Raw genomic sequence first — 24,336 nt, 5'->3', positions numbered from 1 at the left:
TAAAAAAAAGGTATACATTGGTTCAGTTTGGATGCAGTTCTCATGTTGTACTAGTTCCTGTTTTCTTGAATGTTCCGTTTATGTTTTCGTTCCGCTGGCCACTTGATGCTTGGATAACCAAACGGAAAACAGAACTGAGCTGTTCTCTCAAGTATGAAGCAAATGATGGGGAAGTGCATTCGTTACATCTTTCAACTGAAAGAATCTCATAGGTTAAAATAAAATCTGTATTGTAGTACACATCAGTGAATATCATTTTTCATTAATCACCTATGTGTACTATTAAATACATAAAATGGACTTTTAACAAAAAGCTTGTAGTATGAACATTGGCAAATAATTAACAAATATTTGACATTACATTAATTGAACATTTTCTTGACAACCCTTATTATTGATTCTTGGTGCAATTAATAATTGATATATGGTTAGACAGCATTAATGTACAGTAAATATAAATTATACTGTTAATCTACTGTATGTGTTATGTAATATACTGATTTTGAAAAACTGAGATCGCTAACATCGTTCCTTTTAAGAAAATATGATGCAGTCAAATTGTAACAGTTCTTTTTAATGGATTATTACCAATTAATTTCTCAAGCCAGTTTTTCTAACTTTTAGGCTTGCCTGTTTGATTTCATTCTCATGTAAAATGTCAATTTTTAAGGTTTTTTTATTCTTAAAAGGGCAACAGCAAAACATTAAACAACAGCGATTAATAATTTTAAAACCATTTATAATAAAGTGTTAATAAAAATATAGAACACATTATAATTAAAGGTGTTTACAAAGATTAAAACAAAGACTAAAAAATAATTACAATGAATATTCTTAACACATGCTTAAAACAGTTGACCAGAAGTAGACAGACGTTTGAAAAACAATAAAAAAACAAAAACTCCCTACTGAATCTCTTTCGTAAACAGCTGAAAAAGTTATGAAATCGTGAACGTAAAATATGAAAAAGGAGGGGAAAATGACGCGAGATCCTCTCTCTATGTCTGCTTTTTGTGCCATTTTCACAATGCAAAACCTCAGCATGATGTCATAAAGACAAGCGTAGGCGGTGCCAGGTGGGTGGAATGGCGGAAAACTTAATGAGGCAATACTGATGGGGTCTAGTAAGAAAGGCCCATTGAGTAATATTAGAGCTCTGACCTCAGTCTGCATTCAGAATCACGTCCCTCAGCTCTTGCAACTCTAAACCAGTGCCTCCAAAGCTGAACCTTGTTCTGAGAGGTCAAGGGGCTAAACAGAGCGACCTCTTTCTTTCTTTTCCCCTCTCTTCGCTTTCTGTAACTCATTGAAGGCCTTGAATTCCTGCTCAGCTGAGTACAGTGTGTCTCCCTTGGGGCTGCACTGGAGGCTTCCATAAAGGAAGACAATGGCTCTACTTTTCCACTACTCTGGCCTTCTTCCTCCTCAACTCTCCACAGAGTCTTCTAGCCACAGCATTTACACTGAGAAGGCAGTTCTCTCTCTTTAAACAGCCTTTCTTCTTGTCCTTTTACAATTCTGTGGTTTTGTATTTGATTTCTTTTAGCAGCCTCAGCAGTTCACAATTATATTTTTTTCCCAGTTGCGGTGCAGGCTTTGTTAAACCGTATGGAACGGCAGTTTGTTTAATTACGTCTCCAAGAGTGAAATCACGCTAGTTACTATGAGGACTGGTTTAATTGCAAACATCAGGGTAACAAAACAGCTTGTTTTTTGCGTACTGAGTGTCTGAAATATGATGGCTGATTTTGCAGTGTCAGTCTCAAAGTTGCTGAAGTTTTTATTTGGAGAAGTAATGAGGTTATTTAATCTGTGCTGTAATGTTTTTCAGATTTAAGAAGATAAATCGATCTGTGATGTTGCACTACTAATCTGTATTCTGAAACCGAACAATTAACTTAACCTAGCCGGCCCTCGTCTTGTTAGAAATAAGGAATGGTCTGTATAGCTAGCTTAAGGTGTATATCGAGTGTTTAAAACTTGCTCTGTGTTAGGTGAGAGAATCTAAATTCAGTACTGTTCTCCATTACACAGTAGTGTTCTCTGAATAGTAACCCAAATTGTTTAGCAAATATATTTTTCAAATTAGCTGTACATATAACAAGTGTATATCTGGTCATGTGCAAGAATGTCACATCCTGCCTGTGGGAGTATAGAAACTGTTGGTGTCAGTCAGTGTGAGTGTGCAATTTCCTCTTATAGTGAAAGTTTTATGCTTTCTCTCTTTATCCTTACTGGATCATCAAAGGGTCTTCTTCCTCATAGTTGTCCTGGAAAAAGAGGGCAGGAGCACAGGGTCGCGAGTGGCTGAGGGTTAGTAAACGGCGAGGCATCTTGTTTAACGGGATGGAAGGCAGCGGAGCCACTGTGGCTCGCACACGACTCTGAGACTGTCGACCCTGCCAACCAAAAATGACAAGAGAAAGATGAGGGAGTAAGGAACAGCAAAACATCAAAAAAAAAACTCTATTACAGGATTTGTTTGGTGCGCTTTGTTTTTGACTGCAACCAAAGTCTTGAATGACTTGAATATCTGTTTAGCTCCTCCTCCATGCCTAGCTGTAAGTGTCATTGTGACCTTCTAACACTTCTCTGTGTATGCAGCTTCACGCCCTTTGGGCAAAATTTCCTAAAATTGGTTCAAAACATGATGTAAAAACAAATAATAAATGTTCGTAAGATTAGTTTTTGCACTGTTTCTAGGTCACTAATCATGTGAGTAAATTTACATGTGATCATGTGACACTTTGTACTGAAGCTCAGGATGCTCTTTGGATTACCTCAAATCATGCTGAAGAACACGATGATCAGGTTTGACAAACTCCTTATCGACTGGTGGAATTTGCATGCTTTATACAAAATATAAATACCTCCTGTCACATTTGTTCCTCAGTGCACTAGTATAATTACTACATTTTTGTGTTTTGAATTTGCAGCATATCGTTCTATCGATCATAAATATATTTTTGATAGTGTGACATCACAAAGTGCTTGTGGCTGGAAAATCGGTCATGTTGAGTCTGATTGTGGAGAGTTCCAAAATAGGGACCTGTTTATTTTGACTGCTCTTTATCGTTTTTATTCTCCCTTTTGCTCTTTTTGTCTTCCCCTTGTGTGGGTGTTTCAATATTAGGCCAGTGCTTGGTTTCGTTTTTGCTCTCTGGGGCAATAATTTCCCCTTTCAACATCTCACACACACACACACACACACGCACACACACACACACACACACACACACATACATACATATTTCCTCTCTATTTATTTGCATTTTAGTTTTTCTAAAAATTCTATTCAGATTTAGAGCTCAACTAAAGTGGCACAATATAGAGAGTAGTATTTGAAAGTTCCAAAGCTTGACAAACACCTCTTTGTTTTAACCTGATTACATCTAATCTATTTAGGTCAACTTATGTCAACACTACTGACACCGTATCAGAAAGGCTTGTCATATCTCAGTTTTTTTATAATGAAGGTATGACAAAACTGTGCATTATTTCTTCCATTTCCCCTAGAGCATCAAGAAGTTAATCAAAAGTCATAATAATACCAATACTTCTACAGCTATCAACTCCAAATTACTGTCCAAAACTCCAATTATAGCAAACTATAGATCAAATACTCTTTTCTATTCTACTATTTTAGACATTTTGTTCCATTCTACTCCTCTAACCTGACGCTGTGTGGAGCCCTCTGGTGGTCGATTGGCGCCCCTGCGATGGCCGCGGCCCTGGCCTTGTGCTCCAAATGGCTGTGATGAGCGGGTGAGCAAACCTCTAATTCTAAGGTGTGGGTAAAGGTTGGAGTCCAGACAGAGAGGGTTAAAGACGGGGTCTTTCTCAAGCTGATCCAGGGAGCTCTGGAAACAGTGGTCACATGATCATCAAAGAGGTGTAATATCAAAGGTGATTATGATCAGTTTGTAACGTGTAAGTGATCTTATCTACTTCATGTCCCCTCAAGTTGTTCCAAACCTGTATGACTTACTTTCTTCTGTAAAAGAAGACATAATTCAGAGAAATGTCTCAGTGCTTTTTTAACCACGCAATTAGTTACTGGACCTTTCCTTCTTCAACATTTCTTCTTTTGAAGAAAAACAAGTCATACAGGTTTAGAGTGACATGAGGATTAGTAAATGATGACAGAATTGTCATTTTAGGATGAACTATCCCTTTAATAATACTAATTATTCTCATTACAGAGATCCAGTTGTTGATACTAAATATTAGAATTGAGTTGTGAGTTGGGCCATGCATTACTAGTCTATAATATCTGTCTATAATGTAATGGTACCTCCACAGAGGCGAGTGCAGGAAGTGGTGGGTCCTCCATTGAGACAGGCAGGCAGCAGGGTAGCGTAAGTTCTCGTGTCAGCACAGGTTTCAAAAGCAGAGAGAGTGAACCAGAGGACTGAAGTATATAGTAGGAGAACACAGCAGAACCTGAACCTGACCCCGACTCTGAGCGCACCAAAAGGAACCAGTCACGGGTCTAAGTAAACAAAAATATTTCAGTTTTTAACAACATTTTCAGATCCCTCACATAACAGATTATCACACAGCTGTGCTCTATGAACACACACACACACACACACACACACACACACAGACACAGTGTGACAGTCAGACACTGACTTTTAGTATGTGGCAGAGAGCATGAAATGTCTGTTGGTTTGTTTCCATTTCATCCCAGTCCAGCTGCCAGCATGAGGTTGGTCTGATGATGAGCGGTAGTCCATACAGCACAGACTGACACACACCACCGGCATGAAGAACTCTACGTCACACACACACACACACACACACACACACACGTGTGTGTTGGTATTTGTGGTTTACGGGGACTCTCCATAGGCGTAATGGTTTTTATACTGTACAAACTGTATGTGCTATTGCCCTACACTTAACCCTACCCCTTACAGGAAACTTTGCATTTTTAGATGTTCAAAAGAACACCATTTAGTATGTTTTTAAAGCCTTTTGAATTACGGGAACGTAGGCAGTGTGATAAACAAATAGAATTTGAACCACCTTCAAATTGTAATACCTCTGTCATACCCATGCCATGTCATTAAACAAATTTGTGTCCACCCACACACACACACACACACGACAGCTAGATCTGAATGTTTAATTTTAGATCGATGCTTAATCATTGAATTAAACTATTATTACTATTATTATAATTACTACTAATACTATTATTACAATTTAAAACAATTGTTTTCTGTTTTACCATATTTAAAAATTTATTTTCAAAAACCTTTACTCCAGTCTTCAGTGTCACATCATTCTTCAAAAATAATTCTAAGATGCTATTTGGTACAATAAAAAACTAACATTTCTTTTTATCATCAATGTTGAAAACAGATGTGCTGATTAACATTTTTGTGGAAGCCATGATACATTGATTTCAGGATTATTTGATGAATTGAAAGTTTGGAAAAGAACAGTATGTAATCAAAACATAAATCATTTTAACTTCTGCCACTTTTGATCAATAAAATGCACCATTGTTGATTAAAAGCATTAATTTCTTAAAAGAGGTAAACGTCTCACAAACCCTGTGTGAGTAAAACTGACAAAAGATGCATGTGTGTAAAAGGGAATTATGCAAGTACATGTCATATTGGCCCATAATGTCTAGGTGGGGACAAGTAGTATGATTGTATCACAGTGCCCGGAAGAATGACCTCATGTGCATGAAAATCATATGCAAAACACTCAAGGGGAATACAATGTATGACTGTGTGTGGGAAACAGAAGACTCAAACACAGAGATGTCTGTTGGATAAAAACCTGACTCCATCATATTGACTTTTGCATAGTCCATTTTTTTCTTCTCCCCTTCACCCTCAAACAGCATACTTCTACAATAACTATGTTTCAGAGGCCACACTAAGGCCCCGTTTACACTAATGCGTTTTCGTTTTAAAACGGCGTTTTAGAACGAAAACGATCAACGTTTACACTGGCGTTTCCGCTGCGTTTCAGAAACGATCTCCGTTTACACTACACATCTACCCGTACATATCTATGGGTACAATAACGAGCATGATGTTATTGTTTACACGGTCATCAAGGATACGCAGAGCGAATGTGGGCAGCCACGCCATCGTTTTTAAAAGTCTCCGTTTTCGACCTCGAAAACGCCGGAGTAGTGTAAACGATAAGCGTAACCGTAGCAAAAGTTATGCGTTTTAAAACAAAAGCGCACTAGTGTAAACGGGGCCTTAAACTGAGTTTTTGTGTTCCTTTTGAATATACTGTATAAGAACATAGTTAGTCATAATTAGTTAGTTAGTTATAGTTAGTTCCCTAGATCTGTGATATATTAAAAATATACAACATCACAGCATTCTGGGAACTCTATGATTAAACCCTATTCACACAAAAAATGTCAGTGATGCTTAAGGCTAATCTATTGTTATTTGCTTACAGCTTTGCTGGTAAAACAAAATTTAACGGCAGCAGCTATTTGCACTAAGTGCAAATAGCATATTTTCTTAACGATAGATACTATTTACACTAAGTGCAAATAGCAATGGATTCTATTTACACTAAGTGAAAATAGCAGTATTTTTTAACGATATGCTATTTACACTGTGCAAATAGCTAGATTCTATTTACTCTATTTATTCTATTTTTAAAATAGCAAGATTTTCTGCTATTTATACTACTTATTGCAAACAGTGGCAATTATCTGCACCTCAGTATTGTAGTACATTATAAAACAGTACGCAATAATAACATATTGAGTGTAAATTTATAGTTTTAATTCAAATTATTAAATGGATGCCACCTCAATTGGGACAATAAAGCCCTCCCTACACCTACCCTAACCCTAACCCTACCCAATACTTTTTGATTATTTCCTTCATTTTTAATTAAAATAAATGCCTTTCCGAAGCGATATAAGATTTGAAAAGGGAGAAAAAAAGTTTGGCAAAAGGCGGATTCGAACTCTGGTTGATCACGTCAAAAAGCACGTGCCTTACCATCTACGCCTCAATCTCAATCACACGTTGGTGGGCGGAGTTAGTGTAAATAGCCTTTGCCAACAAGGGGGGCTATTTGCACTTAGTGTAAATAGACACTCCGAAAATTTAACTACAGACATGACTGTACTTGACAACTCGCAGACGCTGTGCCGAGGGGTTCTGATTAGCCAGACTCTTGTTTGGGGGCAGGAAATCTTGCATGCTCTCAGTCTTCACTCCAAGATCAGGAGTGCTGGGAAGTAGGGCTGGGCTGAGAAGTCTCTCCTGCATGTCACACTTCAAACAGACTGCAGAGGGGGACATGAGCATTTATAAGCAAAATCACATACCCATTCAGACACACAAAACACAACACAAGCTTAACCAAAATATTCATTTTGGAGCTGTGTACAGCAAGAAATTGATTTCCGAATGAATATTTTAGTGGGTGCTCGTGCAGTATCCATGTGTGTGTTTCTACCTGGGCTTGGCCTGTTGTTGGCAGGTTGTGGTGTAGAACCCTGTGAGGTGAGAGAAGGGGGTAACAACAAGTGCAGGTGTTCTCTGTCTCCTCCCTGGTCATGTAGCCACATTTTCAGAGAGTTCTCCAAGGCCACAACTGTGCCCTCCACCAGCTGCAGATCAATCTCTGTACCCAGCATCAGGCTCTCTACAGGAGGAAAAGAAAGATCATTTATATGGCTAAATATCACATTCCTGTTTCCTGGCAGCATAATTCTTCATCAGTTCATAATAAAAAGGCAGTTTAAATCCAGGCAGTGTAAACCTTGACCTTCCTCCTTTTTCTTTAATATTATGGCCCTTTTGTGATGTTTAACCTCTGAACTCAGCTTCATTCTATAGATAAAAACATCTGGCGAACAGCAATTTATGAAAACCTATGTCCTGTCAGACGAAGGTTGTGGTACTCAAAACAACCAGCAGAGGATGCTGTCAAATCAATTCTGTATACCATCATGGTTAAAGAAAGAAAGCTTGAAATCTCAAAATGTGCTTGTGCTTGTGTGATATGTATTTTTGCGAATATTTTGCTGTTTTTTTAGGCTCAGTAATATAAATTTGTGATGTATGTAAAGCAGAATCCAGTTTCACTGTACTGTATATGGTGGCTCAAACGTCTACCTAAAATGAAAGTAAAATTACGTAAAATTACGTCAGTAAATTACTAATGATTATTTAATGTCTAATAATACAAATATTTATATTTCTGACTTTAGCATAAATGTCAGATAATGCCTTAAATACCTTGCATAAAATTCTGGCATTACACATTTACTCTTGTCAACTTTCTTCAATGAAACATGAAAGGCGAAAATTTTGAAGACTTGCTATTTTTCATCCACTGAGAAAGAACAGGAACCAAAGCTTTCAAGCGTCAAAAGGATGCAAAGCACCATAAAAATATAGTGTATCATAAAAGTGTTTCAAACAACTTGGGCACTTGGGCAATATTCCAAGTCCTCTGAAGCCACATGACAGCTTCATTAAAACTTTAAAACTACCTGCCTAATATCGAGTAAGTCCCCCTCATGCTGCCATAACATCTCTGATGCATAAAGGCATTGAATCCACAAGACCTCTGAACGTGTCCTGTCGTACCTGGCTCCAGGACATTAGCAACAGGTCATGTAAGTCCTGCACATTGTGAGGTGGGGCCTTCGTGGAACAGATTTGTTGTTCCAGTACATCCCAAAGATTCTAAATCGGATTGAGATAAGGGCAATCTGGACGTCAAGGCCTTGAACTTTTTGTCATGTTCCTCACACCATTACTGAACAAATTTTGCAGTGTGGCAGGGTGCATTATCTTGCAGAGTGAGGCCCTTGTTATCAGGTAACACTACTGGCATAAACAGGGGTAAATGGTCTGCAACAATTTTTAGCTAGGTGGTACATGTCAAAGTAACATAAATGCCAGCAACCAAGATTTCCCAGCAGATCACTGTGCAAAGTATAACACTACCCGCTTGCATCCTGTTGCTATCTCTTCCCCGGGTAAATGATGCCACCCAACCATCTACTTGATCTAAAAGAAAATTCATCAGACCACGCAACCTTATTCCACTGCTCCTTGGTCTAGTGCTGATGCTCATGTGTACACTGTAGGCATTAGGGGCACTCTGACTGGTCAGTGGCTATGTAGCCCCATACAAAGCAAACTGTGATGCAGTGTGTGATCTGACACCTTTCTATCATGCCCAGCATTACGTTTTTCAGCAATCTGAGCTACAGTAGCTCTTCTGTGTGATCGGAGACTTTGCTTCCCATGAGCATCCATAAACCTTGGCCGCCCATGACCATTCCTTGCACCACTTTTGGTAGGTACTAAGTAGTGCATACTGGGAACACCCACAAGACTCGCCTTTATGGAGGGGCTCTAGCCATCACTATTTGTCTTTTGTCAAAGGCACTCAGATCTTTTCACATGCACATTTTTCCTGCTTCCAATACATGAAGCTCCATAATTGACTGACCACTTGCTGCCTAATATATCCAATGCCTTGACAGGTGCCATTTATTACAATATAATCAATGTTATTCACTTCACCTGTCAGTGGTTTTAATGTTGTGGCTGATCAGTGCTGACAAACAGACAAAAACAACATTTATTCCTTTTATCAAATCATTCAGACAAATAGTCCTTAAAGTCATGATGAAACAGAAGTGCAGATCTTTTCTTCCGTAGTGTGGCATGCATCTGACTGTAACAGATTATCGGAAAAGAAAAATTGTAGGGGGATGGGATTCTATACATCAGTTATTGATTGGATTTTGAAATGTAGGTGGTGAATTCGTCCTGTCATGAAGTCAGAAATATTCTAAACAAAAAGGATCTACAATATGCATTTAGAAAATAAGGTGAACATTCATTTCATGCTTAAAGTGGAAACTTAAATGTATGTTAACAATCATTGCCACTCTCTCTGGAGTCTTGAGTCCCTCTAAATTATTCATGTGCTCTAAGCACTATAGGGCCTTAAGAGGGTAATGGGGTTTCACAGTACATCTTTAATCTTTCATTCCCAAACAAACTCTAACTGGGAGAAAACCCTGAGAGCTGGAGTAAGAGAAGGAGAACAATCTCAACTGTGACAATCGCTGTCATGGGAATTTAAGATGGAAAGAAAATTTGGCGCATGTTCAGACCAACAAAACACAATGATGCAGTTTGCGATAATTGCTTTTTGGGGTTTTTAAATTAGGGGAGAACATGATCTCCTGTATGTCATATTCAGGTCAAATCAACCTAGCAACCAGCACCATGTTTTTGGTGAACATACATTCTAAACAGAAGGTTAAACTTATTCTCTCAGGGTCAAATAGCTGCATTTAAATCAATTAGATACAATTTATTAAAAGTAATTGCTTATTCCTATGCCTCCAAACAAACTGTCAGCCTATATTGGAATCAATTTCTACTGTATCATTGAGTCAAATGTGCACTAATGAGGTGCAGAAGAGTTTAGGTCAGCTCTCCTTAAATTAGAGTTCTGAATAAATAGTCGATATGTGCATCTCAGCGCTCTGTTGCTCATATCCATTAGATGTGGCCCAGATGGAAAGGGTGAGAAACATGCAAGTGTGAATGGAGAGTGTAAATGTCTTGGTAAAAGGCAAATGACACACATCCCCCGTATCACTTCCATTTGACACATATCTTGCATCTAGTGATACCACTTCTGTCGTTATCTTCAATCCTTTTTCATATAAAACTGTTTCATCAAGGTATCAATGCAATATTGCCCTTTTCAGATGTATTACAGTCCCATTAAAATGTGCTTGTTGCATTACTATTTAAAAGCCACTTCTGCATTCTTACCTCTTTCACATCATTTTATTCACAAGTTTATAAACGTATTCATTCAGTTGTAAGAGCTCTGCTTAAATCATTTTTTGAGCAGTGATGCTGTGTCTATGAGCTATGCCTTTAACAGATTCTAGGGGGCGCTAATGTACTGATAGCCTAAACCATGTCATTTACCTAGCAACCCCTTGGTTTTGCTTGGTAAAGGAGAAATTTAATGCAAACTGATTTTTTTTCAGTTTAGGGAATATTTAGGGAACTGATTTTTCAATTAGTTAAGGCAATGTTCCCTTGTGTGCCACCATCCACCCCAATTAAAATGAGATCTGACAAGTTTTGACTTAATATGCATCAAGCCAAATTATGTACAATGAGTCTTTGTGATAACTGAACAAATAACCTTATTCTCTGATGTAATGACATTTAAAGTGTTAGGTGCAACAAAGGAGATTTTTGGGAAGAAAAAAAATTAAGGATGACAAATGTAAAATGCAGCGTCAGCATGCACAAAAGGAATATTAAAGGGTGATGACTAGCCGTCATCTGTACACACACCTGTTAACATTTGATGGAATCATTACCTTACCAGCTATGACTTTCTGTGACCTTTTCCACTGTCAGTGGCGAGGACGAGGGTAGTTTCCTGAAATACAGACTGCTGAGTTCAGCGTTTGTACAGGATGGATACTCTTCCAGCTTAGCACACAACAAAAACAACAATATGGACAATTTCAGTTGAAGCTACTCCTATCAAGGCATTGACTGGTAAATTGTTCTAGTTTTAGCCAGTAAACACATTTATAATTCTACAAAAGATTTCTATTTCAAACAAATGTTTACTATAGTATTCACCAAAGAATCCCGGAAAAAATGCATCACGTTTTCCACAAAAATTCAGAAACTGTTTTCAATATTGTCAATAGTAAGACAAGTTATTAGAGCAGCAAATCAGCATATCAGAATAATTTCTGGCTCATACGACACTGAAGACTGGAGTAGGCTAATGGCTGCTGAAAATTCAGCTTTACCATCACAGGAAAAAAATTACAGTTTAAAATACACTAAAACATTATACAGGTGCATCTCAAAAAATTACAATATCGTAAAAAAGTTCTTTTTTTTGTAACTTAGGGTAAACGTACCTATTAAGCTCACCAAAATCTACATTGAGACATTTTTATTGCACAAGATATTGGTTTCAGTACAAAAAGTTATGTTAAAATAAAATATTAATCACAAAAATATTTTATTTTATTTTAAATGACAAAAGCATTTCAATTAAGATATACATCACTAAATTCAAAAAGTCTGGCTGTGCTTAATGGGTACATTTTTGTACCCTTTAAGCACACCCCTGTTCCCATTAAGCTCACATCATGTTTTATTAAAAAATCTTGTATGGATGTCAACTTATCTATAGTCGCTTATGGCTGGAATACACTAAATGATTTTTGCCCCGATTTTCCACAGATTTACAGTCTGGAAAAGTTGATGCTAGTTGCCAAAGATCACAGCCAGTCTGCGGATTTGAGTCGATAGAATCCATAGAAAATCGATTCACTTAAATTAAAGTGACAACCATCAGTTAATATGTAAAGTTTGTTTATGAAGTATTTACATAGACTTTCAATGTGGAAGAGCTTAAAGAGAGCACACTGAACTTAATTGGAGCAGCAACAATTTTTAATAAATTTAATGTAATATTTATTAAAATGACAGGATTTTTGCTAAATAAATAGTCCAGGCCATGTAATAAGTTCATACATATTTGAACAACTTGAACATGAACAATAATAATTAACAATATCTATGAAATTATACTTTTCCTTATTGATGTCACACTGAAGCTGTGTGATTTTCATAGTAGTGCACCCTTTAAGCTCACCTTAAAATAATATGAAATCTTTAAAAATTACAGCACTGTAAAACGACAGAACAGCAATAAACTGTAAATTTATAATATTATGGATGTAAAAGTACAAGCCAGTAATGCCTCTGAAGTAATATATTAAGTGTGTTCTGTAGCATCTGTGCTATGTTGCTAAAACTATCTTTTGAATCTAATGTAATTATTTCCCACATCCAAGTTCCAGGTTATAATATGCAAAAGTCTGAACATTAATCTCTTAATTTTACATTAAGTAGTGAAACTTACCCAAAATAAAGGCTTAAACATCTAAAAAAAAACACACATTTAAGGGGCTCCTCTTTTGGTGAAAGTTTTTATTTTAGACTGCCAGACAGTGTGAACATACTGTATGAAGACCCATATCTCAGTGTGCAATGATCTGATTGACTTGAAATTATAGGAGGTATATAGTAACAAACATATCAATTGGTTAAGACATCAAGTAGGATAATCAATTATTTTTTCTTTTTATAATCTGATCTCAAAAATGGAAGTGTGCTTAATGGGTACGTGAGCTTAATAGGTACGTTTACCCTATTTCAAAAAGTGAAACTTTCATATATTCTAGATTCATTACATGTAAAGTAAAATGATAAACAGAGCTTACAGCTCATGAAAGTCAAAAATCCAGTATCTCAAAATATTATAATATTTACATTTGAGTTTCATTAAATGACCATCTAAATTCCAGGTATCTCTTGTTCTTTGAAACCACAATAATGGGGAAGACTGCTGACTTAGCAATGGTCCAGAAGACAATCATTGACACCCTCCACAAAGAGGGTAAATCACAGAAGGTCATTACTGAAAGGTGTGGCTGTTTACAGAGTGCTGTATCAAAGCATATTAAATGCAAAGTTGACTGGAAGGAAGAAATTAGGTAGGAAAAGGTGCACAAGCAACAGGGATGACTGCAAGCTTGAGAATACAGTCAAGCAAAGCCGATTCAAACACTTGGGAGAGCTTCACAAGGAGAGAACTGAAGCTGGAGTCAGTGCATCAAGAGTCACCACGCTCAGACGTCTTCAGGAAAAGGGCTACCAAGCCACTTCTGAAACAGAAACAACATCAGAAGCATCTTACCTGGGCTAAGGAGAAAAAGAACTGGACTACAGTTGCTCAGTGGTCCAAAGTCCTCTTTTCAGATAAAAGTGAATTTTGCATTTCATTTGGAAATCAAGTTCTGGAGTCTGGAGGAAGACTGGAGTCCAGTGTGAAGTTTCTGAAGTCAGGGATGATTGGGGTGCCGTGACGTCTGCTGGTATTGGTCCATTGTGTTTTATCAAGTCCAAAGCCAATGCAGCCGTCTACCAGGAGATTTTGGAGCATGTTATGCTTCCATCTGCTGACCAGCTTTATGGAGATGCTGATTTCCTTTTCCAGCAGGACTTTAGCACCTGCCCACAGTGCCAAAACCTCTTCCAAGTGGTTTGCTGACCATGATATTACTGTGCTTGATTGGCCAGCCAACATGCCTGACCTGAACCCCATATGGAATCTATGGGATATTTTCAAGAGAAAGATGAGAGAGTCTAACCCACAGGCTGATCGCTTCCATGCCACACCTCACTGATGCTGGAGTTTGTGCTAAAGGAGCCCCGACCAAGTATTGAGTGCATAAATGAACATACTTTAAAGAACTTGAACTTTTCTGTTTTTGATTGATCTTAGAAAATATTCTAATATTCTGAGATACTGGATTTTTGATTTTCATGAGCTGTAAGCTCTAATCATCCAAATTAAATAATAAAAAAAAAACTCTGGAAATGTTTTACTTAACATTTAATGAATCTAGAGTATATGACAGTTTCACTTTTTGAAATAAGTTACATAAAAAAATTAACTGTCACGATCATGACTTTTTTTGAGATGCACCTGTACTAGAAATCATTTCTTTTGAAATTGTAATGTTTCACAATATTACAGTTTTACTGATTTTCAGAAATCAGTAATTGATCATCTGGGTTAAACAACTCAGTTCTATACTGGCATAAACTGCCTGCTCAGGGTAAGCATAGTATTAACTGTACCACATTTAACAAAGATGTCTCTTTGTTGTGTAACAATTTCATCAATTGTCATTTACATTACAGGTACAGACACATCAAACTGAAAGAGTCAACAAGCAGAGCCAGGCATAAACCCCCTAATTCTTTAAGCGCTGCATTAAACAGGTAAGGCGCAAAATGAAAGACTGCACACTGAAAATAGCTCTCCTGTTTTTAAGAGAGAGAGTCAAAGACAGGGTGAGATCAAAAGCAAAGAGAGGGAGAGAGAGAACATTTTACTTTTAAATCCTCTACAAACAGAATCATCGCCATAGTCGCATTCTCATGGGAAACGCACACTAAGTGATGAAACTGAGTATGAGGACAGACCACCGTGCCAGCCAGACGCTCCCATACACACACACACCCACGCACTCCTACACCCATCATCTCATTTCAAAGAGCTACATTTTCTCCATTTTGGAAAGGGACAAAAACAGAGATAGTGAGACAAAACAAAATATCCGAGATGCTTCTTTTTCTTTGCAAAAATACTAGAATCAGAGTGTCATGTCCTTGCATCACACATGGGCAAAACGAAATTTTAGATCCTTCAAATGTTACTAGCACACAAAAACAACATGTAAGAGAAAACCCCAATTAGTATCGAGGGCATGTGTCTTTTTAATCGGTCTCTCGTGGCAACGCAAACAAATAACTCCATCTTTTGACTACCAATGTTTTACAGGCATGCTTGTAGTGAGTTTCTTATGAAATGTCCTTCTGATGCTTTGGCATGTGGGCAGAGGACACAGATTCTGCATGATCCAAGAGAAGAGCCAACTGAATGTGTACATCCTCAAAAAAAGGCTCCTACTGATGAGTCACAGTTAATCTGTCATGGATGAATGGGACTTTATGGTTACTCTTTGTTCTGCACATTCGCTTCAGGCAAAAGATGTTTTTGACATCATCTTCCTTACCACATTCTGTTTCCTTTTATTGCAGGCTTAAGTTAGTCACCATCCTTCACGCTCACACTTTGCCTCTCGTTTTTCTGTCAGACATCTTCCTTTATTCCTACCAATCCTACGTCTTGTAATTCTCTTATTGTGCACCTTACTGTTTTTTTTCACCCTTACATCTTTCAACACCCTTTCTTCCTCCAGTTCCCCTTCTCCAAGTTTCACCTATTCTCCTTTGTCTCCACTTTCTCCATGGTTTCTTTCTCACCTTATACGTCTTAATGCTCTATGAATTCTGATTCCTAATAATCTGATTTGTCCCACCTATTAATCCAACATTACAATTTGCATTTATTCAAAGTGGCTTACAGTGTACTCACACAAAGTTCTGTATTTGCATTCTCTGGGAGTCAAACACTTGACCTTGGATTTGAGCTCGAGGAACAAGGGAACACATTTTGTTCATTAGTTTGCAGACTAAATAAGATATTAATTAACTAGACCTTTAAAGCCAGGATTTATAAGGAAAGGCTCAGATTAAGAAACTATGAATGGGTACAACAATGTTAACCTGGACCAATGGTTGAATCAAAACACTACTGATTCAAATAAGCAAATCAGTCATTACCGAGAACTACATGAAACTAACCACTAATGAGGCCAGATGAGGATATCTCTAACAAGTATATCTGAGACCAGTCCTGAAAACAACATTCAATCCCTGTGGATTGATGAAATTATACTTGATTGATGAAACGTTTACATGGCCTATAAAAGATTACAAGGCCGTCTTCATTATTCGGCACATATAGCAAGTTGCATCAGGAGTCTTTGTGCATGTATGCATTAAAGAGAATGTGTATGGGAGGTTTTTGAAAGAAGCTCACTAAGGGCATACTTACACTATAGGCACGACTGCCTTGTACTGAGCCCGAGTGCGATTGGTAATAGACTGTCAAATAGTGTATCACTTATGCTCTGCAACGATTTTCATTGTTTTAATTGTGCTGCAAGTATCAGAACATTATTACAGAAGCACATGGCTGCTCATCAATAAGGTGAGAACCAGATCCATTATAAATCTACACTCTAAAAAATGCTGGGTTATTTTTTTTAATCCAAAAGCTGGGTTGAGCCATTTGGGTAATTTTTTGGGGTTATTTTTTCAGTGTTTGGGTAGTTTTTGTGTTACCCAGCTCCTGGGTCAAATGTAACAATCCCATGTTTGGGTAGTCTTTTAGTGTTACCCAGCTCCTGGTTCAGACATAACAACCCAATGTTTGGGTAGTTTTTGTGTTACTCAGATCCTGGGTCAGACGTAACAGCCCCAGCGATTGAGTCTAAGCGCCATCGAATTGATGCATTTCTTCGGTAAAATAAAGGTTTGTGTACATTTTATTTTATATATAAAATCGTTACTGTGTTGTATATCTTTCAATTTTATGCAGAGCAACATACAGGTGCACGGTGTGAATCACCTAAACAAGTGTCGCTCGCGCCGGTCTTATCGTGTGATGAAAAAGCCTGATGCTTTGCATAAAATAAACGATTTTATTCATAAAGATTACAGAATATAGAATACAAATACTTTGGATGTTAAAATGTTTCCTCAGAGCTGTTTACTGTTTATTTTTGGGTAGGTTATGAAGACAGTCGCAGTATATTTCGGCGATGAGAGAAACGCAGGGTGGCGGTCTTATCCGTGAGCAGTTCCCCACCGAACATGACTCCAGCTCAAGCACGAGAACCAGCGCCGTTACGGTGGAAACAGAATTACAAAGAGCGGTCAATTACAAGTGAATTACTTCTGTTTAATGTTTAATTTTTACTTCTAATGTTTTTTAAACGAGTTGAAATAGGCAATATGTATAGCCTACATAAAAACAATATAAACAATGATGTAAATGATAAATAAAAGAAAATAAAGGACGTTATCGTGCAAACCAGTGGTTGTGGAGTATTTTACAAAAGTTTACAGGATTTAAGTTAATCTGTAAACATTATTTCATGTATAAAGTAAAAAATAAGCTAGTATTATAATAAAAATGAATCAACCCATTATGATGAGTTGAATAAACAACCCAATTTGCTGGGTAAAATTAACCCCAAATGTGTTCTGTCCTACAGTCATGGCCAAAAATATTGGCACCCTTGGTAAATATGATCAAAGAAGGCTGTGAAAATTAATCTGCATTATTAATCCTTTTGACCTTTTATTTAAAAAATTCACAAAAATCTAACCTTTCATTTGATAATAAAAATTTAAAATGGGGGGAAATATCATTATGAAATAAATGTTTTTTCTCAAATACACGTTGGACACAATCCAAAATTGGCACCCCTAGAAATTCTTATAAGTAAAATATCTCTGAGGTATATTCCCATTCATATTCACAATTTGTAGCACTCCAGAGTGATTATGAACATGAAATAATCCAGCCATGGCTTCCTGTTTCACAGAAATATAAATAGGAGGGGAAACAAAGCCCAAATTCCCTTAATCATCCATCACAATGAGAAAAACTAAAGAATATATTTCTGATGTGCAGCAAAAGATAATTGAGCTTCACAAATTAGTGAAGTGGCTTTAAGAAAAGAGCTAGAGCAGTGAAAATTCCCATTTCCCAATTCCCAATTCCCATTTCAGGGCAATAATTAAACATTTCCAATCAACATAAAATGTTACGAAAGTGCCTGGAAGAGGACGTGTGTCTATATCAGTGGTTTTCAAACCCTGGGTCGCGACCCTCGGGTGGGTCGTGAGACTTAAAAAATGGGTCGCCAGGATGATTTAAGGAAAACGTATGTAACCAAGTAGACTCAGGAAAGAAGCAACTAAATAACATAAACAACAAAACGAAAGTAACTGGCAGCTGCCTCAGGTCAGAATCAAATGTGTATTTGTGTTTGCGCTCTGTTTTTGCAGCGTTGTACATTGTAGCAAATCAGAGACATATCTGTTGATTTCTATAACGCAATGGCCAATCAGAGGAGCTTTAGTGAGTCAGAATCCACTCACCGATCAGAACGCGAGTGTTCTTGTTCAGCCCAGAGTTCTGGAAGCTCGCGACGCGAATCCTCTGATTATAATGAACAAAGTGTAGGTGATCTAAATAAGAGATTAATTGTGCTGTGTTGACAGATTGATTATAGCGGAATTAGAGATCGCGATAAACTGAAATGAGTGACAGCTTTTTAAGGAAGCGCACTTTGCACGCTTTCTTTGCTGTATATAGCCTATTCTCCATTCAGAATTTGAATAAAAGTTTCGTTTTTCATGCTGCTAAGAGGACCAATGTGTCGTACTTGCAACAAACGTTCAGAAGTGACATCCGCATATTCTCTCGAAATTGCAATGACATTGTGATAATCATAACTATGGACTGGACAAAATATGATATGTCAGAATAGGTGTGCATGAAGGCAAGCACCCTCACTAATTTCAGAAGCACCGACAGTGATTTCATTTTGGAACAGAGCATCCTTCCGGCATATATATATATATATATATATATATATATATATACAGTGGGTACGGAAAGTATTCAGACCCCCTTAAATTTTTCGCTCTTTGTTATATTGCAGCCATTTGCTAAAATCATTTAAGTTCATTTTTTTTCCTCATTAATGTACACACAGCACCCCATATTGACAGAAAAACACATAATTGTTGACATTTTTGCAGATTTATTAAAAAAGAAAAACTTAAATAACACATGGTCCTAAGTATTCAGACCCTTTGCTGTGACACTCATATATTTATCTCAGGTGCTGTCCATTTCTTCTGATCATCCTTGAGATGGTTCTACACCTTCATTTGAGTCCAGCTGTGTTTGATTATACTGATTGGACTTGATTAGGAAAGCCACACACCTGTCTACATAAGACCTTACAGCTCACAGTGCATGTCAGAGCAAATGAGAATCATGAGGTCAAAGGAACTGCCTGAAGAGCTCAGAGACAGAATTGTGGCAAGGCACAGATCTGGCCAAGGTTACAAAAAAACTTTCTGCTGCACTTAAGGTTCCTAAGAGCACAGTGGCCTCCATAATCCTTAAATGGAAGACGTTTGGGACGACCAGAACCCTTCCTAGAGCTGGCCGTCAGGCCAAACTGAGCTATCGGGGGAGAAGAGCCTTGGTGAGAGAGGTAAAGAGGAACCCAAAGATCACTGTGGCTGAGCTCCATCACTGCAGCCCTCCACCAGTCGGGGCTTTATGGCAGAGTGGCCCGACAGAAGCCTCTCCTCAGTGCAAGACACATGAAAGCCCGCATGCAGGACTCCAAGATGGTGAGAAATACGATTCTCTGGTCTGATGAGACCACGATAGAACTTTTTGGCCTTAATTCTAAGCGGTATGTGTGGAGAAAACCAGGCACTGCTCATCACCTGTCCAATACAGTCTCAACAGTGAAGCATGGTGGTGGCAGCATCATGCTGTGGTGGTGATTTTCAGCTGCAGGGACAGGACGACTGGTTGCAATCGAGGGAAAGATGAATGCGGCCAAGTACAGGGATATCCTGGACGAAAACCTTCTCCAGAGTGCTCAAGACCTCACACTGGGCCGAAGGTTTACCTTCCAACAAGACAATGACCCTAAGCACACAGCTAAAATAACTGAGTGGCTTCACAACAATTCCGTGACTGTTCTTGAATGGCCCAGCCAGAGTCCTGACTTAAACCCAATTGAGCATCTCTGGAGAGACCTAAAAATGGCTGTCCACCAACGTTTACCATCCAACCTGACAGAACTGGAGAGGATCTGCAAGGAGGAATGGCAGAGGATCCCCAAATCCAGGTGTGAAAAACTTGTTGCATCTTTCCCAAAAAGACTCATGGCTGTATTAGATCAAAAGGGTGCTTCTACTAAATACTGACCAAAGGGTCTGAATACTTAGGACCATGTGATATTTCAGTTTTTCATTTTTAATAAATCGGCAAAAATGTCAACAATTCTGTGTTTTTCTGTCAATATGGGGTGCTGTGTGTACATTAATGAGTAAAAAAATGAACTTAAATGATTTTAGCAAATGGCTGCAATATAACAAAGAGTGAAAAATTTAAGGGGGTCTGAGTACTTTCCGTACCCACTGTACACACATATATATATACATATATATATATATATATATATATATATATATATATATATATGGGTCGCAACAATTTAAAAAGAAAAAAATAGGGTCGCTCTGAAAAAAGTTTGAAAACCACTGGTCTATATTGTCCTAATGCACGATGAGAAGGAGAGTTTGAGTGGCTAAAGACTCTCCAAGGACCACAGTTGGAGAATTGCAGGAAACAGTTGAGTGTCGGGGTCAGAAAACCTTTAAAAAAAAAAATTGTCAAACAGCACCTACATCACCACATGTTGTTTGGGAGGGTTTCAAGAAAAATTCTCCTAAAAAGTACCCCATGTGTACAATGAAATATACTGCTGTATTTTTGATGTTGTGGGCCTATATTTCTGCTGGAGGTCCTGGACATCTTGTTTAGGCACATGGCATCATGGATTCTATCAAATACCAACAGATGAAAAATCAATAAGTGACTGACTCTGTTAGAAATCTTATAATGGGCCATGTTTGGATCTTCCAACCGTACAATAATCCAAACACAAACCTCAAAAACAACACAAAAATGGGTCACTGAGCACAAAACCAAGCTTCTGCTGGCCATTCCAGTCCTCTGACCTGAACCCTATAGAAAATGAGTGGGGTGAACTGAATAGAAGAAGCACCAACATGGAGCTGGAAATCTAAAGGGTCTGGAGTGATTCTGGATGAAGGAATGGTCTCTGATCTCTTGTCAGGTGTTCTCTAACCTCATCAGGCATTACAGGAGAAATTTTAGAGCTGTTAAACTGGCAAATGGAGATTTCAAAAAGTATTGAATAAAAGGGTGCCATTAATTGTGGCCAATGTGTATTAGAGAAAAACATTTATTTCATAATATTTCCCCCCATTTTAAATTGTTATTATCCAATGAAAGGTTAGATTTTTGTGATTTTTTTTAAATAAAAGATCAAAAGGATTAACAACGCAGATTAATTTTCACTGCCTTCTTTGATCATATTTACCAAGGGTGCCGATATTTTTGGCCATGACTGTATATTTACCCAGAACCTTGGGTTAAAAACAATCCAAATTGGGTTGTTTTTAACCCAGTGTTTTTTTGAGTGTATATATACTCAGATTAATTGAAAAGTGTACTATCCAAGAAATAATAGAAAACGTTTGTTGTAGTAATGATGACAGTAAAATAGTAAAAAATACAGTAAAAACAATAATATTGTGAAATAAATTTATGAAGTGTATAAAGATCGTTTTCTATATTAATGTATTGCGAAATGTAATTTATTCATGTAGCTTTTATATTTACTCCAGTATTCAATGTTGCACGACCCTTTGGATCATTCCAATATGCTGATATGGTGCTCAATAATCAATAGTAATTGTAATGCTTAATATTTTTGTGGAAGCCATGATACATTTTTTTCAGGATTCTTAAGATAAAGAACAGCATTTATTTTAAACAGATTTAAAAAACACACACACAAAAAAAAACATTTTGTATCTTTTGTAACATAAATGGCTGTTTACACTGGTATCTGGATGTTGTCCACATACACATTGAAAAGACAAGTGTAAACACACTTCTGATCGGAATGTTATCCGATCAGCGTGTCCTGGTCCAGAGGTAGTCAAGGACACACTGTGATCGGATCTCAATGTAATGTAAACGCAATCCATCCATCGTGTCAACATCACACATCACGGTTGACATCACGCAAAACCCCGCCCCCTCTCTCACGAACGGTCAGAAGAAAGATGGACAACACCAGGCTGTGGAGCGCTAGTGAGACTCGTACACTTATATCTTTCATTTGTAAAATGTCCCGCGACTGAAAATGCTTTTCAAAAGAAAACCCACCATTTCAGGTCGACTTTGCACCGGGGCCATTCTCTGCAGACTTATTTAAATATTGCGCAGAAAGACAGATCTGATCGGTTATCTAGATAACGTGGCCAAGTAAATGCGCCGTTTCCTGATTGACTGATCATCGGCTTGATCGGATCATGGTGTCCTGTCCCCGTTTTACAGCACGTTCAAAACAACCCGCAAATACACTGTAAAAGCCCAACCAATAGTCAGCTGGTAATCGTACGATTGTGATTATTTTCACCAGCAGAGGGCGTTGCGAGTTATACTGATTACTGCCATTATCATCAATTATCAAAAGAGATGCTGTTATTGGTTTCAAGGTAACGTTAGTCACATAATAACTATACATGTTAAAACAAAGCTGTTTGTGTGCACTGTATAACAAGGTATTATAAGGTTGCAGGATTATTTTGCACACAATATTAATTTTCCTGAAACTTCAGCCGTTGGCACAAACTTTGGTCAAAATAAGCCTAAAATGCAAAATACTACGCCAGATTAGGGATAGAAAAGATCCATTTCCAAAAGCATAAACATAATTTGAAAAGTTGTAATTACTGTACTCACAGTTTGTAAAAATATTAAATACAGTTAGAAAATATTTAACATATTTGTTGAATACAGTTTTATTTATCACGTTCTCACATTTATACTTATTTTAATGTGTTTTTGTAAAGCCATAATTTTGTTATGATACTGTTTTGACATGTTTGGTATTTTCAATAGTTACTATTTACTATTTTTTATTTACATAGCGTGATTTTTGGTGAATTGTATTTAAAAACTAGGGTAAATTTGATGCTCAAACATCGCTATAATTATTAATTATGATATTAATATATAGAACGCACAAAATTAAAAAGCAAAAACATACAAAAATTGTCCACATTTTTTAATTTGTAGATTATCACAAGCAAGACTCCAGTGATATTTTGACCACTGAACTAGGAAATGTTGGTTTTCATTTCAGAAATCTGGTCACCTTAAACCATAAGGATGTTAAATGTATGTAAGCCAGATAATTCAGGAGTCTCTGTGTCTGTGTTTGTTTAAGAACCCAGGAGAACGATCACAGAGCACAAAATCAGTTTAGTGAAAATTCACTTTCACTGCTCTGTGCTGGTGAAATGATCTTGAGTCACTTGCAATTTCAAGAAACATCTACAAACTCATCTTTTCTAAGAGCAACTTATTGAATTCTCTCAATGCACTAAAGTACTAACTCTCTTTCTTTCTTTCATCTCTATTCTAGTCTGTATTCCAAACAATCCTGGAACGTTATATATCACAGCATCTCTCATATTACTGCTTCCTTAGGATGAATCACTTTGTTGTATTGCTCATTTGAAGTCTCTTTGGATAAAAGCATCTGCTAAATTAATAAATGTAAATGTAAGAAAAGAGATTATGAATTGCAAGGCTATGAATTTTTGGCAGTAGTGTGGTGAATGAGTTAGCATAATTGAAAATGTACAAGATGAAACTGACAATGAGAAAACTTGCAATGGCAACAGATGGTTTGTGCACACAGAGCTAAGCATTTCAGCACGATTAACAAATTTAAAAAATGGTTCATTCTGTCTGTTGTCGAGGCCAGTCCAGCCACATGGGGCTAATCTACAGACCTATTTTGCTGTAAGCTTCCTAACAACTGGCAATATATCCCAAAAATTCCACACACTCACACCCACTCACACTTTATCTTACAAAACAACAGGCTTA

The 24,336-nt window shown here is 37.4% G+C and overlaps 1 protein-coding gene and 1 long non-coding RNA gene across 7 annotated transcripts in view; one reads left to right on the top strand and one right to left on the bottom strand.

Annotated features, from left to right (window-relative positions):
* Positions 1–146: 146 nt before the first annotated feature.
* m1ap (meiosis 1 associated protein) overlaps positions 147–24,336 on the bottom strand; it is a 38,917-nt gene continuing 14,727 nt past the window's right edge. For 3 of the 4 annotated variants that reach the window (XM_058781184.1, XM_058781185.1, XM_058781183.1), the window contains exons 5-10: positions 7,462–7,650; positions 7,129–7,288; positions 4,636–4,777; positions 4,295–4,492; positions 3,675–3,860; positions 147–2,399 (exon numbers count right to left, since the gene is read on the bottom strand). In XM_058781184.1, the coding sequence (XP_058637167.1) occupies positions 2,232–2,399; positions 3,675–3,860; positions 4,295–4,492; positions 4,636–4,777; positions 7,129–7,288; positions 7,462–7,650 (1,043 nt within the window). In that variant the 3' untranslated portion in view covers positions 147–2,231. The remainder of the gene's footprint in view (positions 2,400–3,674; positions 3,861–4,294; positions 4,493–4,635; positions 4,778–7,128; positions 7,289–7,461; positions 7,651–24,336) is intronic. The other variant, XM_058781182.1, reaches the window with a different exon arrangement.
* LOC131543644 (uncharacterized) lies at positions 2,422–17,697 on the top strand. Of its 3 annotated transcripts, XR_009271952.1 has the most exons (5): positions 2,422–2,561; positions 2,704–2,811; positions 3,647–3,765; positions 14,808–17,049; positions 17,308–17,697. It is a non-coding gene; the product is annotated as an uncharacterized LOC131543644 (long non-coding RNA). The 3 variants fall into 3 exon arrangements; XR_009271953.1 differs by lacking the exon at positions 2,704–2,811 and having other exon boundaries at positions 2,444–2,561; positions 17,308–17,695; XR_009271951.1 differs by lacking the exon at positions 2,422–2,561 and having other exon boundaries at positions 2,572–2,811; positions 17,308–17,695.

The sequence above is a fragment of the Onychostoma macrolepis genome, chromosome 07 (genome assembly GCF_012432095.1).
Source record: "Onychostoma macrolepis isolate SWU-2019 chromosome 07, ASM1243209v1, whole genome shotgun sequence".
Lineage (NCBI taxonomy): Eukaryota > Metazoa > Chordata > Actinopteri > Cypriniformes > Cyprinidae > Onychostoma > Onychostoma macrolepis.
Note: the sequence above shows the minus strand (reverse complement) of the source record. Positions and strands in the feature narration are given on the sequence as shown.